This window comes from Tupaia chinensis, unplaced genomic scaffold, assembly GCF_000334495.1.
Source record: "Tupaia chinensis unplaced genomic scaffold, TupChi_1.0 Scaffold000159_1, whole genome shotgun sequence".
Classification (NCBI taxonomy): Eukaryota; Metazoa; Chordata; class Mammalia; order Scandentia; family Tupaiidae; genus Tupaia; species Tupaia belangeri.
In genome coordinates, this window is record NW_006159630.1 from 580,203 (window position 1) to 592,226 (window position 12,024).

The 12,024-nt window shown below is 65.1% G+C and overlaps 2 protein-coding genes across 6 annotated transcripts in view; one reads left to right on the forward strand and one right to left on the reverse strand.

Moving 5' to 3' along the window:
- The window catches only part of CSNK1D (casein kinase 1 delta), a gene marked incomplete at its 5' end in the record, with an annotated part of 17,861 nt that extends 9,094 nt beyond the window's left edge, over positions 1 to 8,767 (forward strand). The window contains 4 exon segments of one of the 5 annotated variants that reach the window (XR_003548951.1): positions 31 to 202; positions 769 to 908; positions 8,164 to 8,317; positions 8,433 to 8,767. Coding sequence is in view for 2 of the 5 variants with exons in the window: in XM_027770724.1 (XP_027626525.1) it covers positions 31 to 202; positions 769 to 908; positions 4,544 to 4,594 (363 nt within the window). 5 annotated transcript variants of the gene reach the window in all.
- Positions 8,585 to 11,567, reverse strand: SLC16A3 (solute carrier family 16 member 3). Its single transcript, XM_006145607.3, is given in 5 exon segments — positions 8,585 to 9,311; positions 9,717 to 10,220; positions 10,223 to 10,480; positions 10,652 to 10,795; positions 11,299 to 11,567. Coding segments are annotated over 5 exon segments (1,395 nt in total). The 5' UTR covers positions 11,522 to 11,567; the 3' UTR covers positions 8,585 to 9,045.
- Between the last annotated feature and the right edge of the window lie 457 nt (positions 11,568 to 12,024).

A 12,024-nucleotide genomic window follows, 5' to 3' on the forward strand; every position in this document is an offset into this window, starting at 1 on the left:
TCCCTCTCGCCTCACTGCTCCCCCGCACGGGGCGCCAGCCGGCCTGCCGACGACGCGGAGCGCGAGCGGCGGGACCGAGAGGAGCGCCTGAGACACTCGCGGAATCCAGCCACTCGTGGCCTCCCCTCCACGGCCTCAGGTCGCCTGCGTGGGACCCAGGAAGTGGCCCCCCCCACTCCCCTCACCCCTACCTCACACACGGGTGAGCGTGCTCAGAATGGTGTTCAGGTTTTACTGTCTGAGGCTCTGGGGAGAGTGGGGGTGGTCTGGCCCTCTGGCCGTCCCCGTGGGAGCCTGGGTTTGCACACTCACAGCCAGCCCAGAGAACCCTGTGTCAGCCGTTCCTCCTCAGTAGGGTGGCTGCGGACAGCCCACAGTGGTTCCTCATGGACACTGTCACAGGACTGCTTCCTTGAGGGACTGAGCTTCTTGAAAGCTGTCACTGTCATTTCTGGCAGGAAAGTTTTCTGGTTACGTAAAGCCCTCCTTTGCGAGTCCCTGACGCTCGCTCTTCAGGCCTTTATGGGCTACAGGTGTCCAGGCCTTGGCTTGCCCCCACCTGGCTGGCCGGGGAGGTGGCACTGCCACTGTGAGTCTGTCCAGGGCCCACATGTGAGCTTTCGCTGGGCGTGTGCTGATCCTACCTGTTGGTTCTGGTCTGAGCATCGGGGTGACCACTGCTGCCCTGCAGCCAGGGGCCACTGTAGCCATGGCAGACCCCTCTACGTGGAGCCGAGGCCTGGCCTCACTGGCTTCTCCTCTGCCCAGCCAACACCTCCCCCCGGCCCGTCTCGGGCATGGAAAGAGAGCGGAAAGTGAGCATGCGGCTGCACCGCGGGGCCCCCGTCAACATCTCCTCCTCCGACCTCACGGGCCGACAAGATACCTCTCGCATGTCCACCTCACAGGTACGCATTTGGAGCAGGCTAGGGCCAGGCCAGGTCTGGGCCTGGGGCGGCGCTGGGCCTCGGCTCGCCCGCTGGGACTGGGTGGATAGGTCGCAGGTTGAGAGGGGTGGGGACTTTGGAAGGTGCGTTCTGTTTTTCTCCCCTGGTCTCGAGAGTTGCTGGCCCACAGGGAAGCGGCGCTCCCAGTCTCCGCTCTGGCTCTTGGTGAGCACCTGTAGCAGGCTGGTGGAGCAGTGCTGTTTCCCAGCTGTGGGTGGTAGGGGCTGGGGCAGTGGCCGCTCAGAGGACGTTTGCTCTTCTGTTGGCTGCCTGGCCGCTTCGCCACCCAGGCTGGAGGCTTGCAGCTCGTCAGGAGGGCCGACTGTAGTGCGCTTGGCCTCTGGGACTCCTGTTCTTGCTGGCCAAGCATGGTCCTGGTGAGGACCTCAGGAAGCCTCGAAGGGACCCACTTGCCAGGGTCCGGCCTGCTGGGGCGTCTAGTGACATGCTGTGTGGGTCTGTGTGCCTTGGGTGGGGGGCAGTGTGCTCAGAGAAGCATGCTTGCGGCGCTCTGCAGGCAGGACGGCGTGACAGATCGAGCAGCCCGGTGCCAGGTCTCGTCCGCGGCCAGTCCCACCCTCCTCACTCTCGGCTTTGTAGTCCTTGTTCTGCGTTCGCAACACAGCTCCTCTTCCAGCAGACCAGACGGCACTCATGTGCATGCCTCTTTTCTTCCTTAAATAGCCTTCAGGGCACCCTGCCCACAGGAGCGAGGGTTAGGAGGTCAAGGACGGGCCCCAGCGGGCCGTTCATGTCACCAGCGGGTGTCCTGTGGAATGCCTGGACCACTCCGTGGTGTCCTGCGAGGTGAGCAGGACCTTGTCTCGCTGGAACCTAGTTCTGGGACGCCGTGGGGATCCTGTGTGGCTCGCAGGGCGTGTTCCCAGTCCTTCGACATAGCGAGTGGCTTCCCTGGGCCTTCCTCGCCCGCCTATGGCTTTACTGTGAACGGGCTGTTCAGTTTAAGTTCCTGCCGAAGAGACCAGAGATCGAGGAAGCGATTACTTGAGTTGTGGAACCGAGCGGTCTGCTGTGGGGTGCCATTGGGTCTCCCATTCACACATCTCTGTGGCCCCTGTCCTCTAGCCCTGCCCCACCCCACTTCGAGACGCAGGGGTCTAACTTTCTTCCCAGAGCCCCCACCCTGGCACGTAGGCCTCGGCGTGTGGGCAGGTCCTGGCCTGTCTTGTGCCTGCCCACATCCGTCCCCCCACATCCCTCGCCCACCCGTCACGCGTGCGGCAGGTCTTGTCACCCTGAGCCTCTTGGGCTGCGTGAGCCTGTGGTGTGGGGCTCTGCCTGTACACAGCCCCGGAGGCCAGGCAGGCGGGGCCTGTCCGTGTTTAAGAAAGTGTGAACGTTCAGTGGTGCCAGGTTGCCAAGGGAAACACGTGGGGTTGTAAACTGCCCAGGGGCTGGGCGGCATGGACCAGAGTCGGGCCGCTGGTCCTCAGCCATGTGGCCCTGGCCAGCCCTAGGGCTCGGGCTGCTGTGGGCTGCTGTGGGCATGACCAGGGGACGCAGGAGAGCCCATTCCCCTCCCTGTGCAGGCCGTGGCGTGCCCACCCCTCTGCGCTCTCTGCGGTCCGTCTTCCACACGGAGCAGCGTCTCATGGCTTGAATGGTCAGAACTGTCTGCCCAGCAGCTGAGGGCAGGCGTCCCCAGGGGTTCTTCGCGTTGGAGCCACAGTCCTGTGGCTGTGATGCTTCAAGGCACTTCCTGCCTCTAGGCCACAGATCTGGTGGCACTCTGGGGACTCGGTGACCCCTGGCTTTGAATCCCAGGGTCACAAGCGAGGCTCTGTCGTCTTTGGCATTTTCTGAGACTCACAGGCTAACGCCTGCCGAGAGGGGTGAAAGTCAGGAAGCAACTGCAGTGACTCCTCCAGTGATCCCTGGGGACCGCTGACGCCCTGGACCAGGAGCCGCAAGGCACCTGCTGGAGCTGGAGCTGCCTGCCCACCCTTCTTGGCTCCCTCTGCCCCTCTGGGCCGGGGTCCTATAGGCTTCTGCAGACTTGCAAGGGGGTGGCCCCTCCTTCCTTGTTCCCCTTCCCTTCACGAGCCAGTGCCTGAGGAGGCCTCGGTCCCCCCCCCATCCAGGTCTGTGCAGGGTGGGGGCTCTTCAGCCCTGCGCCCTGTCCTGCAGGCATGTGGGCGCCGAGGCAGTCGGCTGTGTTCCTTGAGAAAGGCCTCGTGGGTCCAGCGGTATCTGTCCAGGTGCCAGTTACTCCTCTTGATGCCTTTTTAACCCAAGTCGCTCCCAGTCACCACCCCTGGTCCCTAGCACACGAGGGCTGACCCCTCCTCCTTCCCCCGGCCAAGCCCCAGCGGCTGTTGGCTGTTGCCCAGAGGGTAGGAGGGTCTGGCTCTGGCCTCCTGACACCTGCACCTGGGAGAGGAGCCTGCCGCTCTAACCCAGGCTGTCCTGGTACCCCGAGACAGCACTACCTGTGGTCTGGGGACCTGGCCGAGGTGAGCCTCGCGTCCCCGCGGCCAGAGACAGTCGGGCGTGCTCGCAGCTGGCCGCCGCTGGTACACTTGACCGACGGCTGTCTTTTCCCACCTCAGAATAGCGTTCCTTTCGAACACCACGGCAAGTAGCTGCTTGGCTCCCGTCGGAAGGCAGCGCTGGGTGAGTGCTCGCGGGGGCAGGTGCCAGCTGACAGGAAGCCACCACCCTCAGCCGCTGTGGGCGCCCGCAGGTGGGGCTGGGCTTGCATGCAGGTGCAGAGCTGGTGAGGCTTCTCTGCTGGGTCCTGCTCTGTGGGTTCTGGAGGAGCTGTGGTCACCTACCTGGTCTCGGGGGGGAGAGTCCCCAGAGTGACTCAGGACCAGCTGCTGTGCCCCGGCCTGCCTGCCTCCCTCCACCTTGACTTGCGGCGCAGCAGAGCCTGAGCGGCAGGGGGGGCCCGTGGCCTGGAGTCGGCCGGGAGGGGCGAGCCGCCGTGCTCTGCCGCGTGGTGCCACGCTTGCTGTGGGCTCTCAAGCTCATGCTGTGTTGAGGCTCCTGGGATCTCCATGCTCCTGGCTTCTTGGTCCTCTCGCCTCTCGTTCTTTGCTGTCCTTGTTTTGTGTTCCTCTTCGAGCCTGGTCTCTGGCTCGCTGTCTCATCGTGCAGCTGTCGCCTGTACTGACCCACGGCCGCCTGCCCCCGCCTCGGTGCATGGCTGGCGTCCACACTGCGCTCCCTCTTGGTGACGGCACCGCGGCACTTAGTGGCTCCTTCCAGCTGGGGCTTGAGCTTCTGGGGTCTGGTGCCGCGGGTGAGCTGCAGGTCTTACCCTGCCGCGCTCGGATCGTGTCTCGTCTTCACTCTTACAACTCCGAGTCACTTTCCAGGAAAGAGGCCTGGCTGGGCACCGCGTGTGGGTCCTCCCCGGTCGCTGCGAACGCAGCTCGTGCTCACCTGCCTGCTTGCCGTCCTTCCTGTCCTTCGCGCGTTCTGCTGAGCCTGTCCCGGGTGCGAAGGGCCCTGAGTGCTGCCCTTGGGCAGCGGCGTCCCCCAGGCTCCACCCCCGTGGCATTGTAGCCAGCACTGCCTGGCCTGTCCTGTCCTGCCTCATGCTGACCTTCTCCTGTGCTTTGGCTCGACAGATCCCTGGTCGGGCGGCTTCCGGTGGTCTGCAGTCCGCCGTGCACCGATGAGGATGCTCCTCTCCGCTGTGGAGCGGACGATGCATGGCTGATCACTCTGTGACCAATGGCTTTGTAGTGACACGCCCGGTCTAGAGCCGGACCTTAGCGCCGGGAGCTCCAGGCCACTCGCCCGGCAACGCTCGCTCATGGGGGACGTGAAACGCGAACTAAGCAACAGACTCACGAGCGCCTGTGCCGGGGCCCACGTGGACGTGGAGCGGGGCTGGGACAGCAGCAGCGTGAGCGGTGGCAGAGACTCGGCTCGGTCGTGAGCCGCCCAGCCCAGCCCTCCCTTCCAGCCCTGTGCCGGCGACCCTGCACCTGTCATCGTCCACTCGGCTAAGACACTTTTGTATCACTTTGCTAAAGATTGTTGGCTTAAATCTGTGTAAAGAACCCTGTCTTTTTATTGTTTTTGTTTTGTTTTTCCTTGTCTGTTTTTGCGGTCTTAAAAGAGAGGTTGACTTTAAAGAATCCTGAAACGAAGACCCTGGTGTGGAGTTCTGTGTAAAGTGGAGTCAGGTAGGGAGGGCACACGGGGCCCCGAGGGCGTGTGCTGTCTCTGCTGTGCTGTTGCAGTGGGGGAGGCAGGGCCCCGAGGGCGTGCTCTGTCTCTGCTATGCTGTGCTGTGCTGTCCTGTCCACCGCGCGCATGCCCTCGTCAGCCTGGTTGGTGTCTCTCTTGCCCTCCCCACTGTCGGGGCGTGCCTGCCTTGGGAGGTGCCCGCCCTGGGCCCAGGCGCGGCAGTGAGCTCCCAGGAGCCCAGGCGCTCCCAGCATCAGAATGCAGAGCACATTGGATTCCCGGGGGACAGTGACCTGAGAGACCCAGGGCCGTGCTGGGGTCGTGTGTGGTTGTCATGGTGGTGTAGGACGCCTTGGAGTGGGCGAGCCGTCGAATGGGCTCTGAACGCTGTACTGCCATGTGGGTCCAGCCCCTGGTCTCCGAACCGGGCACGAAGTGGCGGGCCGTCCTTGCTGGGTGCCTGGGTTCTCCCAGAAAGGCTGCAGAGCCTCCACCCGAAGTGCCAAGAAGCAGGCAACTCTTACGGCCTGAGGGCAGGCCCCATGCACCCAGGAGACATGTGGTGGCTGTCCCTGGGTGTGGTGGCCCTGCTCACTGCAGGGGCCTGGGCTCCCGTCTGGGGAAGTGGGGGCAGTACCGCCTGGGCCCCTGTCATCTGCTGTCACCGTTGGAGGTGTGCTGTTGGACGCTGAGGACCTACAGGTTCCCTGGGTCTCCCTTCCCGAGTGCCCTGGCCCCGGAATGCCTGGGCTGGGTGCGCTGGCCTCGCCGTCCCAGTGCCGCTCCTGCCTCCAGCCTGTGGTGCTGTCTGAGCCCTGAGCTGGTTGTTTTGTAAACCCCCTGGGGTGCGGGCCCTCTGCAGGAGGTGGGTCAGGGTGAGCTAGTTCTGTGAGTCCCCATGGCGTCGTGGGCACGGGCACATGGCGCGGGGCAGCCTCCTGAAGGGTGGCGGGGGCCCTTGCCATGTGCACCCTCCCTGCTGGTAGGCAGGGCAGTGGGCTGTCCGGGCTGTGGGCCGTGCCCCCGTGTCTGTACCTGACGCCTGTACATAATAAAGTCCTGCCCTCCTCCGCCCGCCCGCCCCTCCCGTGTGCTCTTTATTCCGCCGGCCCGAGCGAGCGAGCGGTGTGGAGGCTGAAGTGCCTCGGAGGTGCTGGGCCATGCTCTTGTCTGGCCTGCGGGCCTGCATGCTCGCCTGCAGCGGCCCTGGGCTCTGCCCAACCTGAGAAGGGGCTCGGGGTGCTGTGGGGGTCAGAGACCCGGCAGCACGGTCCAGGGAAGTGGGTGGGAGGGGTGGCCAGCAGTTTACCTCATGACACAGCTCTCAGGTGGACCGACAGGGCGCCACCCCACGGCCACCTCAGCACTCATCATCTGTCCCTAGGTCCAGTCCCCCTCGAGCTCTGGATGCCCGGCTCCCCCCACCAAGGTCTGGAGACCTGAAGGGTCAGGGAGGTTGCCTGGGCTTGTCCTGTCTCAGAAGCTGGTCTGAGCTCCTTGTGCTGGTGGCCATGGCTATGGCACTGGGTCCCACCTCCTCCCTGCCCAGCCTGCAGGGCGTGTTGGTTTGCTGTAGGCCACATTAGGGCTGCCCAGGCCCTCCTTGGCAGCCCTGTGGCGGCTGTGTTCTGGGCACTCCCAAGTGGCTCCCGGCCTGTCCCACTCAGGGCCAGACAAGGCTGGCAGGGGTCTGCTCTGCCTCTCCCTCCGCTGCCCAAGGCCAAGAAGGGACGCCTCAGGAGCCTCCCCACACCTGGCAAGCACCAGGCTGACAGGAGAGCCCACGGGGCTCCTCCCCGGTACCCCGCCAGCTGGGGCGCAGGCAGTGCGTGAGGGCGAGGGATTCAGAGTCCTGGTCCCAGTGTGAGCCTCCTGGAGGTTCGTCTGCCCACCATCAGGAAGGCTGCCCTGGACCCCCTGCCTCTGTCCCTGGTGCCCCCTGCTGCCCTGGGCAGGCAAGCTCTGGAGCCCAGGCAGAGGGGCACAAGTGGGACGGGGCCTGGGACAATCCTCAGCCTGCTCAGATGGAAGTTCTGGGTGACCCTGCCTCCTAAGGGGCACTCGTGTCTCCGACTCCGGGCTTCACAGGAAGCTGAGTACAAGCGCCCTTTGTCCTTGAGGACTGGCACCCCACTTTGTCTGGAGTCCTCCATGGCTTTCCTGGGCACATCTTCGGGCCCTCCCACCTCATCTACTGGGTCAGAACGTGGGACACCTCTCTGGAGCAAGCAACTCCAGGGCTGCCACTTGCTAGGGACAGGAGCATCGGCTTCTTGTGTCTTGGACACAGCTGGGAACATCTGGAACGGGAGACCACAGAAGAGCCTCTGATCCCTTTTCCCTGCTGGTGCTGAGCTGTGCCAGGCAGGGTCCACCGAGCCCAGCGGGCACTGCCACTGTCTCAGAATCGCCATGTCCCTGAAGTGTGACTGTCACCACCATTCCCAGCCGCTTTGTGCCTTGCGAGCTGTGTGTCTGAGCGCGGGCGAGGGGGCCAAGCAAGGCAAGAGAGGATGGACACCCGAGTGGAGGGGTCAGCCGGCTGGCCCAGTTTCAGGGCACTGTCAGGTGCACTCAGTGCCCACAGGAGCCCTCTCAGCCCCAGGTATCTGCCACGGCCATGAGGCTCACAAGGTCCCTGGCAGGAGAGGGGCAGGCCGGGGGCGGGGCTGAGGGAAGTGCACGGGCTGCACCCTGCCGAGACCTGGCGCTGCCTGATGAGCCCGCGGCTCCCACCCAACCTGTCATCCCTCCCCAGCCCTGGCTCTGGCTCCTGAGGGAGCTGCCAGGACCCTGGAGCTCCGTGTCCACAGGCGGGCTCGGCCCGTCCAGAGGGCCTGGGGTCCCTGCCAAGTACCTCCTGTGGGCACAGGGTGGGTGCTGCTGTCCTGCACGTGGGCCTTGGCTGTCGAGGGCCAGGCCGTGACCTGTGGGGCCTGAGGGAAAGGGGTAGCCCAGACCCGATCCTGGCGTCTTGGCAGAGCTGGGGTAGGGCAGGGCCCTGGGCTGAGGCTGGGCCTGGAGGTGAGCCCTCGCTTGCTTTCTGTTGCAGAGGAGCAGGGATGTGGCATCTCTCCGACTGCACGCGGCCCGCCAGGGTGCCCGCTGCCGTCCCCAGCGCCCACGACGCACCACCTACTGAGGCGGCCCCAGCGGCCTCTGACCGGGCTCCCAGCCACGCAGGCCGCCACTGGCCACGAGGGCAGGTGGGTGTGAGGTACCTGGGGAGCCTGAGCGCTGAGACGGGCTGGACGGAGGATGGGGGCAGGAGTCCTGTCTCGTACGCACACACGTCCTGACGGCTTACGTGCTCACCCCAAGGGCTCCCTGCAGGCTCAGGCCAGCCAAGGCTCAGCACCACCCCTGCTGCAGCACGCGGCCCCTCCCGCCTGCTGTCAGAGCTGCTGAGCACTGTCGCAGCCACCCTGGGGCCACAGCGGATGTCGGGGACAGACGGCGCCGACACAGCTGGCGAGGGCTAGAGCACTTTGTAATAACCAGGTGGCATCTCGGCAGGCGTGAGCGGCGAGCCCCACAGACGTGCGGGATGGGAGGAGCTCCGTCCCCTGGATGCTCGGAGAAGGCCGAGCTGCACGGCAGGCCCAGGCACGGTCAGGCAGCAGCCCTGCCCTCATTAAAGTTGTGCTGTCTCCGAAGCGTGGCTGTCTAGGTCCTTGAGCACAGCGGTGGCCACTGGGCTGCCAGGGCAGAGGCCAGGACCCTGGTGTGGGCACCTGGAGCTGGCCTGGCCTCACCACGGGTCTCTGGCATGACTTGCTGCTCACGCCACCTCCCCTCAACCACCACTCCCGGGCCGACCTGCTGCCAGCCGGCTGGTAGCCCATGGTACACCTGAGCTACTCCTGCTGGTGAAACGAGCTCGAGCCTTGCCAGTCTCTCTCCCTGTTCCCTGCACCCTCTAGCCCCAGGCCGCTCACACGCTCGTTTCTGGGGTGTGGGTGACCTCCCCGTTTTTCTCAGACTCTGCCTTCAGGAAGTGTTCCACCTCCCGAGAGTCCACTGTCTCGTCCGCAGGGGGCTGGTGGGGCTTCTGCGGGGCTGCTGCCTCGGGTGGTGGCTCCCGAGGCCCTTTCCTCAGGCAGAGGTTGCCCAGCAGCAGCACCAGGGAAGCAGCGAGCACCTCGGCCCCTGCCAGGATGAACACGTACTGGTACACATGCGTCGCGTCCAGGAGCTTGCCTGCAAGGGGACCGTGTCACCTGCTGCTCGTTCCCCCTGGCCTCCACCCCACAGCCTTAGGCCCGGGCAGTGGAAACCCGAGAAACCAAGATGGCCTGCTGGAGGGGCTGCCCGGTCACCCTACCACCCTCTGGTGCCATTGGTCCCCGGGCTTGGGACTGGCCCTGCACTCTAGGACCCAGAGATGAGGAGTCTCCACGCATGGAGGAGCCAGAGGCTGGGGGGGAGGCCAGAGCTTGGCCAGGTCACCCTGTCCAGCCACTCAATTTTCTCAGCCTTCAAGGAAATAACACAGGCACCTAGCGACAAGGGGCTGGTGCTGGCCTGTGTCCTGAGCGCCCCTGTGGGTCTGGGGCCCTCCCGCGCCGGGATGCCCAGAGGGGTACCAGCCAGGCCCACGCTTACCGCCCGATGGGGGTCCAATGAGCACGGCTACAGCTTCCAGGAGCAGCACCAGGCCGATGGCGCTGGAGAACTTGCGGGTGCCCACGATGGCCATGAGCACCTCGAACTGCAGCGCCCCCACCATGCCGTAGGAGATGCCAAAGAAGACGCAGAAGACCACCAGGCCGCCGTAGTCGCCTGCCGTGGAGCCCGTGAGGTCGGCAAAGCCGTTGAAGAACATGGCGAAGCTGAGGAGGTAGACGGAGTAGGGCCGCACTCTTGGCAGCCCGGCAAGCAGGCCAGCGGCCGGCCGTGCGAAGATGTCGATGAAGCCCAGCACGGTGAGCAGGAAGGCTGCCCGCGTGTCGGGCACGCCCAGGTCCTTGGCGTAGCTCACCACGAATACAGGGGGCACGAAGAGCCCCAGCACCATGATGGAGGCGGCGGCGGCGTAGAGCACGAAGCCGCGGTCCCGGAAGACACTCAGGTCCAGCAGCCGCCGAGCAGGGGCCGGGGGCGCCCGCCCCTTCCTGGGCCAGCCGGGGTGGCCTGCAGGGGCCGCATGAGAGCCGCACAGGCGCAGCAGTTGAGCAGCAGGCCGCCCAGGATGAGGAAACCGCCACGCCAGCCATAGCGGTCCTGCAGCAGCTGCCCGAGCGGGGACAGGGCGCACAGGAACACCGGGCTGCCCGCTGCCGCCAGCCCGTTGGCCAGTGGGCGGCGCACGCTGAAGTAGCGGTTGAGCATGATGAGCGAGGGCTGGAAGTTGAAGGCCAGGCCCAGGCCTGGGGGAGGGGGTGGAGGGGAGGGGCATGAGGCCGGGCCAGTGCCGAGACATGCCGGGTGAGCCCCTGCCACCCTTGTCCCCTACTGCTGCCCAGAGCGGCTCCACTGGGGAGGCTGCGGGGCACCCCTCCACTGCCTGCAGGGTCTCGTCACACGCCCTGCCCACTCACCGGTGACGACCCCTGTGGTGAGATAGACCTGGACGATGCTTCTGCAGAAGGACGCGGCCACCATGCCCAGGGATGCGAAGAGGCCGCCCACGAGCATGACGGGGCGGCAGCCGAAGCGGTTGACGCACACGCTGCAGAGCGGGCCTGCAAGGGCAGCAGCTGAGTGGGCCTCCAGAAGTTACCCCCACCCAGCAGGCCCGGAGCCCACAGCCCCTCCAGCTCCTGCTCGCCTCCGCAGGTCCCTGAGAATTCGCTGGCTTAAAGTAACAGCGGACCACATTTGGCTAGTGATTAAGGCGCTGGACTCCCACATAGTTGACCCCAGTTCGAGTCCTGAACCTGGCAGCTTCAGAATTAAGCCAGGTGCATGTGCTTGAGTGCCCAAAATCGAGAGGACGGAGGACGGGCTGTAGCGCAGCCATCCCCCTAGTGGGTGATTTCTCACTCTTCTCTCCATCCCTCCCTGGCAAGCACACCTGCCCTACGGCAAAAAAAAAAAAAAAAAAAAAAGTAATCTTAAAAATAAATACATGAAGCCCTCTTCTCTGGGACCATCCACAGGACAGGCCTTTCCTGTGTCCAGCTTGATGCCATGTCGAGCACGCGCTCCCCCGAGTCCCCTCAGACCCGTGGCCGAGCAGCCTCACCTGTGCCGTACAGCATGGCCAGGAGGATGGAGGAGACCCAGGCCGTGTCACTGTAGCCAATCCCGAATTCACGCATGAGCTCCTTGAAGAAGACGCTCACGGCCTTCGGAAAGGCGTAGGAGAAGCCGGTGATGACGAAGCAGCCCAGGAGCACGGCCCAGCCCCAGCCCCCGTCTGGGGCCTTGACTCCTGTGGGACCATCATCCACCACGGCCCCTCCCATGGCAGGAGACCAGGCTGGCTCAGCCTCACCTGGAGAGACCAGGCTAGCTCAGGCTGCAGCCAGAGCAGCAGGGTGGGGGTGGGGGCGGGGGAGGGGCAGCAGAACCTCTGTGTGGCAGTCACCGATGGGTGTGCAGGCCGGAAGGCTGCCCCTCAGACTACGCCCACGGCTGGCCCTAAAGGGCAGTGGCTTTTTGGAGCTCCACCAGACTCCGTACCCCAGGGAAGAGCAGGCACCTCCCTTGCCTGGTTGGCATTCTCTGGTCCATGGGGCCTTCCGGGGCGGTCTGTGGACGCCACACAATTCCCACCTGGGTTTCGCTCCGAATGGGCCAGCCTTGCCTGACTCTCCCAGCCAAGGGGGTCCCTGCTGTCCACTGTGGACTTGCTGTGCCCAGCCAAGAGACTGTAGAGCAGGACACACTCGGGCCACTGTCCCCCGTGGGAGGGTCTCGTCCCACCTCTGCCTGGGACTGCCCACACACTGGGGCCTCGACACTGACC